The 12,786-nt window shown below is 36.4% G+C and overlaps 1 protein-coding gene across 3 annotated transcripts in view; it reads right to left on the reverse strand.

Moving 5' to 3' along the window:
• Nucleotides 1-5,129: 5,129 nt before the first annotated feature.
• Nucleotides 5,130-12,786, reverse strand: part of LOC141333812 (kinesin-like protein KIF21A) — a 61,473-nt gene continuing 53,816 nt past the window's right edge. For all 3 annotated transcript variants that reach the window (XM_073838955.1, XM_073838954.1, XM_073838953.1), the window contains 7 exons: nt 11,015-11,151; nt 10,646-10,820; nt 10,389-10,544; nt 10,076-10,193; nt 9,610-9,780; nt 8,294-8,493; nt 5,130-5,839 (listed from right to left, as the gene is read on the reverse strand). In XM_073838955.1, the coding sequence (XP_073695056.1) occupies nt 5,782-5,839; nt 8,294-8,493; nt 9,610-9,780; nt 10,076-10,193; nt 10,389-10,544; nt 10,646-10,820; nt 11,015-11,151 (1,015 nt within the window). In that variant the 3' untranslated portion in view covers nt 5,130-5,781. The remainder of the gene's footprint in view (nt 5,840-8,293; nt 8,494-9,609; nt 9,781-10,075; nt 10,194-10,388; nt 10,545-10,645; nt 10,821-11,014; nt 11,152-12,786) is intronic.

A 12,786-nucleotide genomic window follows, 5' to 3' on the forward strand; every position in this document is an offset into this window, starting at 1 on the left:
ATCAGCACTGCAAAAAATGCTTTTCTTACTTAGATTTTTTGTCTTGTTTCCAGCCAAAATGTCTATAAATTCTTAAATCAAGAAGGATTTTCTAGACGAGTAAAAATAGTCTTTTTTTTTTTAAAAAACAAGTCAAAATTAAGTGTGTTTTTGCTTGAAACAAGCCAAATAATCTGCCAATGGGGTAAGAAAAATAATCTTGTTTTCTGTTTGAAATAAGATATTTTTGCTTGCCCCATTGACAGATTATTTTGCTTGTTCTAAGCAAAAAGTCATTTAATTTTGACTTTTTTTTTTTTTTTTTTTTTTTTTTCAGAAAACAAGACAATAATTTTTACTCATCTAGAAAACCCTTCTTGATTTAAGACTTTTTAGATATTTGGCTGGAAAAAAAAGACAAAAAATGTAAGAAAGAAAAGCATTTTTTGCAGTGAGAGGAAAGATTTTTAAAAGAATGTTTTAAAGAAGTTTCTTGCGCTCATCAAAGTTAGTTTTATTTGATCAAAAATGCAAAAAAAAACAAACAGTAATATTATGAAATATTATTGCACTCTTTTGTAATAATATACACCGTTTATATATTTTTTAGCTAGGACACTGCTAAAATGCTTTTCTTAGATTTTTTGTCTTGTTTTCAGCCAAAATATCTAGAAATAAAAGGATTTTCTAGACTAAAATCTAAAAAAAATGTATTATAAATATTCTTTTTCAAGACAAATTATTGTCTTGTTTCCAGAACAAAAAAAAAAAAAAAAGTCAAAATTAAGTGAGTTTTTGATTAAAACAAGCTACATAATCTGCCAATGGGGTAAGCAAAATTATATTGCTTTCTGTGTAAAAAATATTATTTAGCTTGTTCTAATCAAAAACTTACTAAATTTTGACTTGTTTTTTTTTTCTGAAAACAATCATTTTTAGATATTTTGGCTGGAAACAACACAAAAAATAGGAAGAAAAGCATTTTTTGCAGTGCTGGGCAACGATTAATCGTGATTAATCGTGATTAATCGCGATTAATCGCATTAAAATAAAGGTTTTTGTTCATATAATATATGTGTGCGTACTGTGTATATTTATTATGTATATATAAAGACAAACATACAGTATACATGTATATATTTATATTTATATTAGATATAAATACATTTAATATATAAAAATAACATATAGTCTTAAATATATTCATGCATGTGTATTTATATTGAATAATAAATATAATACATATACACAGCACACACACATATATTTTAGACAAAAACGTTTATTTTGGATGTGATTAATCACGATTAATTGTTGCCAAGCACTAGTTAAATTAATAAAAAGTGATGGTAAAGATTTATATTGTTAGAAAATATTTCTATTTAGAATAAATGCTGTTCTTTCTAACTTTTTATTCATCAAAGAATTCTGAAAAAAGAATCACAGGTTCCAAAAAAATATTAAGTAGCAAAAACTCTGACTCACATGAATAAATTAGAATTTACAGTATATTAAAATAGAAAACCATTTTTTTAAATTGTAGTAATATTTCACAATATTTCTCTTTTTCAGTATTTTTGATCAAATAATGCATATTTAATTTATAATTTCATTTCTTTATTTCAGTTTATTTCTGACTGACCATCAAACAAATATGTAAGTTTTTATATTGTGTGTGTGTGTGTGTGTGTGTGTGTGTGTGTGTGTGTGTGTGTGTGTGTTTTCACTTGCTTCAGAATCATTTGGAGTGGAGTTTTTCGCACAAGTGGGGAACAGAAAAGGGGAAACCCAGAGCGGAGCTGGAAAAACTAGAGTGATTTTTGAAGTGAGTGAAGAAATTGCTGTTCCCACTCCAATCACATACTCTGTTCTATTTTGTGTATTGCTTGGTGACTCGCAAACATTGATGCTTTGGCATTTTAAATGGGTAAAAGATGTCAATTTTTATCAAATATAAAAATTAACTTGCTCTTGGAATATATTGCTTGATTGTATTTTTAAAGATAAAGATGTTGCTAAAAATATATTGCTTCTTATCATATAACATAATAGGAATTACCATAGTACTGTATTTAATAATAATAATAATAATAATAATAATAATAAATTCTAAAAAGAAAAGCAACATTTTTTTTCCTACTTAGATTTTTTTTTGTCTTGTTTCCAACCAAAATATTTACAAATTTGGTAACACTTTACAATAAGGTGTCATTTGTTAACATTAGTTAATGTATTAACTAACATGAACGAACAATGAACAATACATTTATTACAATATTTTTCATCTTTGTTAATGTTAGTTAATGAAAATACAGTTGTTCATTGTTTGTCCATGTTTTTGCCCAACTTTTTGTGCTGCAATCAACATTAACTAAGATTAATAAATGCTGTAGAAGAATAGTTCATGTTAACTAATGCAGTTAACTAATGAACCTTATTGTAAAGTGTTACCAAATTTTCTTAAATCAAGACAAGTAAAAATAATTTTCTTGTTTTCAGAAAAAAAAGTCAAAATTAAGTGAGCTTTTGCTTAGAACAAGCAAAATAATTTGCTAATTTCAAACAGAAAACAATATTGTTTTTTTGCTTACCCCACTGGCAGATTATTTAGCTTTTTTTTTTAAAGCGAAAACACACGTAAGAAAATAGAAAATCCTTCTTGATTTAAGAATTGTTTTGATATATTGGCTGGAAAAAAAAATCTAAGTAAGAAAAGCATCGAGTATGTGGTCAGTAGCCACTATAAATACTGTATTGTCCAATTCCTCCCTTTTTCCTTCATCTTTATGTCACTTGTTTACAAAAATTATGATGAAAAATTAGACCTCCTCATCTCAGCAGGTCATTTTCATTATCTCTCCATCAGTACACATCAGAGAGTGGATTGCTTCATCAGAAATAGCCTTTAAATCAATTCGAATGTCTCACCAGGAAGAACAAAGACCTATGATTTGTTAGACACAGTCTCATCAAGAGATGAATCATGGCATTTTATTCAGAAAATAAGTTGTTTTTTCATTCGCACCCGTCCACGGTTGTTCATACCGAATACAGTATCCTTTTGTCATTTTCCCAGTAAGAGGCAGATGAATGACTGACATTACAGCCGAGAACGGATAGATGACGTGAGGGTGTTTGTGCTTGAGCTGAGAGATTCCTTACAGCTGAGTGAATTCCCTCTTAGTCTAAATTTAGATGAGTGCCTTGCGAGATGGAGACAGCTGCTGGGCGCTGAGGTGCTGCGTGTAAGAAAAGGTCTCGCACCATGTCCGTACAGCAAGTCAGCTATGACATTATACAACACTTAGCTTAGTCTTTTATTAGTGTGCTGCAGGAATGAATATAAACCCCGGAAATTAGTTCATACTTTGCACTTTTCCTCAAGTCAGTGGCTTTGCTGCCAAACATGGTCTAAACTGGATTGGATTTGTTCACCCTGCTGAAAAAAAATGCTAAAACCAGCCTAGGCCTAGGCTTAGCTGGTTTAGGCTGGAAGTAGCTGGTGGAAAGTGGCCAAAACCCCTCTTAAACCAGCCTGCTGACCAGCTTTGACCAGCTAAAACCAGGCTGGTTGACCAGCTAAACCCAGCCAACCGGCCTAGGCTGGTTTTAGCAGTTTTTTTTCACCAGGGCAGAATTTGTTTTTGGGCAACACTTTTAAAAATAAAAGCTCCAAAGGAGTGTTTTTGCTGTGAAGCCAAAGAAGAACTGTTTTTGGTTCCCCAAAGAACATTACAATAACATTTTACAAATCTAAGAACCTTTTTCCTCTATAAAGAACCTTTTCTTCAAGGTTCAAGGTTCTTCATGGAATCATCAGTGTCTTTTTTTTTAAGAGTGAAGAGGCCAAAGGTGTTGCAGAAGTGTAAATCAAAGCTAAATGGTAAACATAAGTGCTTCTTCACATAAAACAATTGCTAACGTTATCTTGAAAATAATGCGAACATATATGCGGGGATAATTATTTCAAAGTGACAGATCTGTGGTTTTATGTTTTTAGGAAGAAAAGCACAGATTTGGGTAACAACTATCAAATTAAAATGTGTATGGCTTCAAAATCTTTATGCTTGTGGTCAAAGGTCATTTTTGAGGCTCGTGGTTTTGGTTTAAATCCATAATTACCTTTGTCAGCGTTTTTTACAGTTGAAGTCAAAAGTTTTCATGCACCTTGCAGAATTTGCCAAATGTTCATTATTTTAGCTAAATAAGAGGGATCATACAAAATGCATGTTGTTTTTCTATGTAGTACTGACCTGAATAAGATATTTCACATAAAAGATGTTTACATACAGTCCACAAGAGACATTCAAAAGTTTACATGCCCTTGATTCTTAATACTGTGTTGTTCCCTGAATGATCCACAGCTGTTCCTCAGAAAAATCCTTCAGGTCCCACAGATTTTTTTGTTTTTCAGCATTTTTGTGTATATAAACCCTTTCCAACTATGACTGTATGATTTTGAGATCCATCTTTTCACACTGAGGACAACTGAGGGACTCGTATGAAACTTTTTCAGAACGCTCACTGATGCTCCAGAAGGAAACACGATGCATTAAGAGCTGAAGAGCTTTGAAAATCAGGGAATATTGAACTTATTTTGTCTTCTGGAAAACATGTAAATATCTTCTGAAGGGCAGTACTAAAGGAAAAAAGTATGATATTTAGGCAAAAAAAATTCTTCATTCTGTACAAAAGTTTTCACCCCTCAGCTCTTAATGCATGATTTTCCTTAATCTTTTGAATCTTTTTAAAATTAATCTTTTGTAATAGTTGCATATGAGTCCCTCAGTTGGCCTCAGTGTGAATAGATTGATCTCAAAAGCATAGTCATTTTTGGAAATGGTTCAAATACACACAAATGCTGAAAAACCAAAAAATCTGTGGGACCCAAAGGAGTTCAACCCACATTTTTACCAGATTTTGGGTTTGTGCCCAGACAATAAACTATCTTTTTTAAATAGTCCCCCAATGTAAAGACCATCTACGGTTTATACATACACTACACATGCCAGTTCACTGTCCATTATGTGTGCACTGCCCCCTAGTGATATTATTCTGACACTGCGCATTCACTACTCAACATTATATCAAGTACAGTGCATTTGTTCAAGCTTATTCTGTCACACTAAAACACTGCACAAACACCTGTAAGATTTTGACAGATGAAGTTTATTTCACTCGCCATCTGACATTGATAATAACTACAGTACATCCGAGGAAATATTTTGAACAGCGTTCTCAAAGGTTTCAACCAGAAAATGGAAAAGAACCAGTTGAAGCTTTATAAAAGGTAAAACACAAAGTAGACAAGAGACACTGGTGCAAATGTCATTGTACCAATCCAGTGCAGTTAAGACTACAGTACGGTTGCATTGAGATCTGTGACGTGTCTTAGTTCCATTGGAAAGATTCACACAAAAAGAGTCAAACTTTGGTCAGCAAACATCGGAAAGAACTGACATCAATATTAACGAATAACTTAAGAGCATATCGGTTCAGTCCAGTCCACATAAAATTCACAAACACGTGTGCTTCTTAAACGCACTGCTACTACGGCAGTCTGTGATGCCCAAAGCCCAGCTTTAGGACGGTGCCACATCAACAAACACTTATTGACCTACAATATCCCGCTTTACGGTCAGCAACAGCTAAACAGGGCACTTCAACACTGTAGATAAGGAAATATACAGCAGTTACAACAGGAAGCTCTCCTTGCTGCCAGAGGTTCAGGAAAGAAGCGTCACATTGGTAAAGGAAATTCTTGCAGGAAGCCAAAACCTTCACAGCAACCTTCTGTTCTCCTCAGTGAAGGCCGTCCTCTAAAGATCCTTTCACTTGCCAGATCTTCACTGTCCGGTCACTGTGGGAAAAATTTAAAAGAACAATTTATACACTTTCACTGCTCTTTGTAAAGCAGATTTAGCAACTGTTTGGTGATTGCCAAAAGCTGCCATAATGCTAGGCTGTTGTGATACCTGAGTGGTTGATAAGGTGTTTCTACACAATTGCTAAGGTGTTCTGGTGTTTTTTTAGCACATTATGTATGTTGTTATGCAGGTATGTTATGTATTTATGCAGTTCTTTAAATTACTTTTTTTCCACATCAATCTACACTCCATATATTGTAATGACAAAGCAAAAAAAGAATTGTCACAACTATTAAAAAAAAAAAAAAAACAGGTACATTGCATAAGTATTCATACCCTTAACTCAGTACTTAGTTAAAGCACCTCAAGTATTTTTGGGTATGATGCGACAAGCTTTGTACATCTGCATTTGGCAATTATCTGCCATTCTTCTCCTCACCTCATCGATTCTCAAGCTCTTTTAGGTTGGTTGTGGACAGACACATTTTCAGGTTTCTCCAGAAATATTTGATTGGGTTCAAGCCTAGGCTCTGGCTGGACCACTCAAGGACATCCACAGAGTTGTCTGTAAGCCACTCTTGCTGTGCGCTTAGGGTCATTATCCTGTTGGAAGGTAAATCTTCTAAAAACTCTTCTTAAATATTTTGGTGCACTGAGCTTTTCTTCTACTCTGACGAGTCCCTCAGTCACAGCCAGTGAAAAACAGCCCCACAGCATGAGGCTGCTACCAGCACACTTAACTTTTGGTAAACTTTACTTTTATGGTACTCTGCAGGTAATGAGCAGTGCCTGGTTTCCTGCAAACTTGATGCTTGGTATTGAGGTTCATCAGACCAGAGGATATCGTTTCTCACAGTCTGAGGGTCCTTTAGATGCTTATTTGCAAATTCCAACCAAAGCCCTTCTCCATCAATTGCTCAGTTTGGCCAGGAGGCCAGCTCTAGGAAGAGTCCTGGTTGTTTCAAACTTTATCCATTAAGGGTAACGGAGACTACAAGCTTCTGTGAACCTTCAGTGCATCAGAATTTTTTCTGAACTCTTCCCTAGATGTGTGACTTGATGCAGTCTTGTTTCTGAGCTCTACAGGAGTTTTTTGGCTTGTTTTTTTGCTCTGATATGCATTTTCAGCTGTTAGACCTTGTAGATGTGTATGCCTTTCCAAATCATACCCATTCAACTCAATTTGCCAAAGGGTTAACTCCACTCAAAGTGTAGTAACGTCTGAATCTGAATGCTCCTGAGCTAAATTTTTAAACCGTCCCAGATAAGGGTATGAATACTTATGCAATGGAATCATTTAAGTTTTTTGCTGTTTTTTGAGTGTAGATTGATGTGGAGAAAAAAGGTAATTACAAGCATTTTAGCACAAGGCAGCAACATAACAAAATGTGAAAAAAAAAATGATAGGGGTTTGAATACTTTTGCAAGGCATTGTAATAAAAATATAATTATTTGTTTAGCTGCATGCTGATGTTACCATTAAGTGGCATCAAAAGATATTCTGAGTGCATATTACCATTCTATTATGAGTTTATTAGGGTGCTCTGGTTGCTGTTAGCCTGATGTAAGTAGTTAACATTGCTAGTGATTTGTAGATGATTCCAAATACATTATTATGTGGTTACCTGTCCCAGCTGAAAAAAAAACTGCTAAAACCAGCCTAGGCTGGTTGGCTTGTCTTAGCTGGTTTAAGATGGTCTCCCAGCCTGGCCAGGCTGGTTTTAGCTGGTGGTCTCTCAGCCTGGAAAAGTGGCCAAATCCCCTCTAAAACCAGCCTGCTGTCCAGCTATGTCCAGCTAAACCAGCCAACCAGCCTATGCTGGTTTTAGCTGGGGGTTTTTTCAGCAGGGGTGTGGTTTTGAGGGTGTTCTATTGTCTGTCAGGCAGAACTCGCAACGTCTATTTGTTTCAAATTTGAGGTGTCATTCAAGTTTGTTGCACAAACACAGTAAGTTTTGTCTCTCAGGTGTGAATTGCTAAATATTCATGGGTCATTGCCACTCCTTCGAATATTCCCTTTCGACCGCAAAACATGTTTTCGAAAATTGTTTGAAAAAATTCTAGCCTACCTCATCCAATTCTCAAAAGCCTTGTGAACAAATGTTCTGTATGTGTTTCATGGCCTAATTTCAGTGACTTCAAAACTTTATTTTTTTACTTACCACTAAAACGTTGTTTTCTCAATAACAGAAACATGTACATTCATGTTGCTTACATATTACTGTAGCCCAATTTGTGCTTTTTAGTTGTTAGTCATTAACATGTTTTTAAGATACTGAAAAAAGCACAAATGTCAGGGCATGTCAGAACTTCTTCAGGGCCCCAAAACAACCTCAGACCCCAGAGGGTTAATACTAAATGCAGCATCTAAAACTGTAAGTTTTGTTTATTTGCATATTATATATATTTGTGTGTTCTTTGTTGATGCCTGAATGCCTGTCACTCACTCTGAGGCGGTAAAGAGCTGATTGCTGTTTGTGCAGATGTCATTGACAGAGCTGTCATGACCCCTTATTTCTCCCAGAGCTCTAAGCGTATCTGTGTGCCAGAATTTGAGCAGTCCGCCCTTGCAGCCAGTCATAACAGCGCTGGAGCCAGGAACCACCGCCAGAGAGCTCAGCAGATCTGAATGAGCCCGCTCTACCTGCTGCAAAATGAAGAATACATGCAAACAAATCAGTTACAGCATGTGTGACAGCTAGGAGTCATTTCTGTATTTATTTTTGGATATAAAGCAAAAATCAACTCCGTTCCAAACTCTAGTGATCTGCCTCTTGTCAACAGGGAAATATTTGAAACCAAGGAATCTCTGTTCCAAATAACTGCTACTAAGATGAATGGAAATGCTAACGAATAGCTTTCTCCAAGTATTAAAACTTTAGGCATTAGCATATTGCTAACTCTGCTGAAAAAAACTGCATATGCTGGTTAGGCATGTTTTGGTGCTGGGATGCTGGTTTTAGCTGGTTTATGCTGGTCAAGGACCAGCATAAACCAGCAAAGGACCAGCATAAACCAGCTAAAACCAGCATCCCAGCACCAAAACATACCTAACCAGCATATGCAGTTTTTTTCAGCAGGGAAGCTAACAACTTAATAAATGAAACACTAAGAAACTAGACTGCTATCAATTAATTCCAAAAAATATGTAACATGTTATGCTAGGCTAGCAACTTTATCTTCTCAAAAGAGCAATTCACAGTTGGTTAGTTGATTTCAACAGTTTTGTGTTAGCATATGGCTAAGCTAATACCTTGAACCTCCATAACCTTGATATTCAATAACCATAAAAATGCAAAGCACACATATTGTGTAAAATAGCCACATTCCCTGTGAAGAAACAGTTAAACCCAGCCTAGGCTGGTTGGCTGGTCTTAGCTGGTTTAAAATGGTCAGGCTGGTTACAGCTAAGACCATCCTGACCAGCTTTGACCAGCCAACCAGCCTAGACTGGTTTTAGCTGTTTTTTCCACCAAGGTTTTTCAGTATTTAATAAAACAGAGGTATATTTATAATAATATTTTCTCTTGATACCATCATCTTGAATGACAGGTACAACGACTGACTTATCTTCAAAGAACATATGCAATGTTACCTTACTTTGGAGTGACAATAAAATCTTAAAACTAGGCACCATAGTTTTTTCTGCATACTGCTTGGAATAGATTAAGTTTTGGGAATGGTGCCTGAAAATGCTGCTTAGGATTTGGAACACAGCCATAGCGTTTACCGCAAAGCTGCTTTTCCCTGCAACGGTACTTACCTCTTGTAGCTGTTTGCGGGTTAAGTCCCATTTTTTAATGCAGGAGTCTCTGGCAGCAGTAAAAAGTGAATCACCGTGAATGGCCAAAGCCTCTAGCCCATCCTGATGGGATGGGTCGAAATGATGTGTGGCGCTGATGCTGCCCTGAGCGCCTTCCACCACGTCAAACATCTGCAACATGAAAATAAAAGCCTTAGAAATGCATCCCAAATCCCAAAAAGCACATCTATTGGAGTCCAAAAACATGTTCCTGGATAGTCATTTTGTTTCTTGTTGCACTTGAGGGCATATTAATATTTTAAACTACTGTTTGTGTTCAAGCATCCATTACTGAGCTGCAACAGCTTGTGTAATTGTGCGTGAGCTATGACCAAAAGGTGAAAATTATCATATGGAAATCAGCGTGTGCACCCATAGGGACTCTTATGTTAGTACACAGAGAGCATATTAAAATGTTTGAACGTACCTTCACGGTGTGATCTTTTGAGCCTGTTATGACCACATCTTGACCCTTCCCCATCTGGTCTACCGTAAGACACATTACCGGCCCCAGATGTCCTGTCAGTTTCCCAGTAGATACAAACCTGTAGACAACACAAACAAATAATGTCTAAAAGGAGACTTAACTACACTACTACAACTTCAAGGTATTTTGGAGGCGTTTAAATCTCAACATCTACACTGAAAATAAGTACACTGCATAAGTATTCATACCCTTAACTCAGTATTTATTTGAAGCACCTTTATAGTCTAAATGTAAATGTACAATTGTTCAGTACCTTCTCAAGTCCCACATCCTGACTGTGTTGCCTGATGCAGCATAAAGGAACGTTCCGGAAGGATTGAGGGCGATCTGATTGATCTGATTTTCTCCTGGAGGAATGGCAACGGAACTGCTTCCACACGTGTCACCTTGAGACACCTGTCCAGAAGAACTGAAGGAGACAGAGGGCTAAAAATGAGCAGCCATAGGTAAAATATTTAGAAGCATCAGAGAACACTGGCTTTTAATAAATTAAACAGTAGGATGACTCACGTGAGGGTGCGGATGCATTTGGCGGAGTCACGGATGTCCCATACTTTGACATAAGCAGTGGAGACAGTGAAGACCAGGCTGGAACAGTATCGGACTGACACTACACTGCTGGGGTGATCTCCAAGAGACATGATCTCCTGACCCGTCACTAAGTTCCACACCTTACATGTGCGATCTGAGATAAAAAAAAAATAATAGAATGGATGGTGATAGAACATTATGGGTAATAACCTAAATTCAGAATGAAAAATTATTTGCAGAGGTGACATTTAGTAAAGAGTTAATTATGTACTTCTTTGCATTTTACTGTAGTAAAGACCTGTTTGTAAGGCTGTAACTCTTTACATAAAAGTCATAAAGTTCACTGACCCTTTGAGCCAGTGAAGAGCAGATCATCAGTTGAGTCCACACACAGCAGGGGTTTCGTATGACCCTCGGCCACATGCACACACTGCAGTCTGGCTGCTCGACTAGAGCGGGCCGCCTGAGCTGGACTTGCTGCACCTCTGAAAAGAAAACAAACACACAATACTAATGCATCAAGCACTGAATCAAATCAGACTAATAAAATAAGCTGCCTATAGCTAGAGAGCTCTTTTAGGCATCACAGGTTGTTCCAAAGGTGTGGTCACAAATTTGCGTTGTTCTGAATGTTTGCCAGAAAATCTATTCATTTCAGAATCCAAAAGTTTTAGATGTTTTGTGTGAGGGCTAAAGATTTTCTCACGCAGATTTTGCAACAGGTTCAACGTGTTTAGCAATGTATGAACCACAGCTCACACAACGGTCAACCGAGCCATTTTCTGATGGTTATTGCGGTGAAATCCCCATTACCAACTTGAACTCATTGCGAAAGATCATCTTTAGCACTCACGTGAAAACCTTGATTGTGTAGACTTCTATAGAAATGATTTCATTAAAATGTAAATTGGCAAAACCCAGTCATTACAATAGGAATTCTCATGATCATACAGTTGCCAATAGACAATGGACCTTTTGACAAAATTTTGCTCATGTGACCAGACCTTAAAAGGTTTTTTTAAGATACCTAATTAAGTCTACTAAGATACAGTGCCTTGCGGAAGTATTCATACCCTTTCATAAAAATAAAAAAAAAACTTCATAAATGTACTAAAAAAAAAATAAATCCTGAAATAAGTACTTTGCATAAGTATTCATACCCTTAACACAGTACTTAGCTGAAACACCTTTACAGCCTCAAGTGTTTTAGGGTATGGTGCGACAAGATTTGCACATCAACATTTGGCAATTTTCTGCCATTCTTCGCCCCACCTCTTGACCTCTCAAGCTCTGTCAGCTTGGATTGGGTCTGGCAGACATTTCTCCAGAAATGTTTGACAGCCCCACAGCACGGGGCTGCTACCAGCACACTTTACTTTTGGGTCCTTTAGATGCTTTTTTGCAAGTTCCAAGTGTGGTTTTATGTGTCTTTACTGAGAAGAGAATTGAGTCTTGCTACACCACCGTAAACCCCCATTTCAGAGGAGTGTTGCAGTCATGTTTGTCCTTCTGTAAGTGTTTTCCATCTGTGTATATGATCATGGAGCTAAACTAAATTGACCATCAGGTTCTTGGTCCCCACTTTACCCAAGGCCCTTCTCCATCACTTGCTCAGTTTGGCCAGGAAGCCAGCTCTAGGAAGAGTGGTGGTTGTTTCAAACTTCTTCCATTAAGGGTAACGAAGACTACATGCTTTTGTGAATCTTCAATGCAGCAGAATTTTTTTCTGAACTCTTTTCCTGTTATGTGACTTGATTCAATCCTGTCTCTGAGCTCTAGAGGCAGTTTTTTTATTTATTTTTTATTTACTTCAGGGCTTGTTTTTGCTCTGATATGCATTTTCGGCTGTTAGACCTTTTATTCAGACATGTGTGCCTTTCCAAATCATAGCCATTCAATTAAATTTGCCACAGGTTAACGACACTCAAAGTTTAGTAACATCTACAAGCAATGTGAATGCTCCTGAGCTAAATTTCAACTGTCCCAAATGCAATGCAATGGAATCACTTAAGTTGTTTATTTTTAATAAACATGCAAATATGTTAAATAACTGTTTATTTGCTTTACCATTATGGTGTATAGAGTGTAGATGGATGTGGGAAAAAAAAGTAATTTAAAGC

Source organism: Garra rufa, chromosome 4 (genome assembly GCF_049309525.1).
Source record: "Garra rufa chromosome 4, GarRuf1.0, whole genome shotgun sequence".
Classification (NCBI taxonomy): Eukaryota; Metazoa; Chordata; class Actinopteri; order Cypriniformes; family Cyprinidae; genus Garra; species Garra rufa.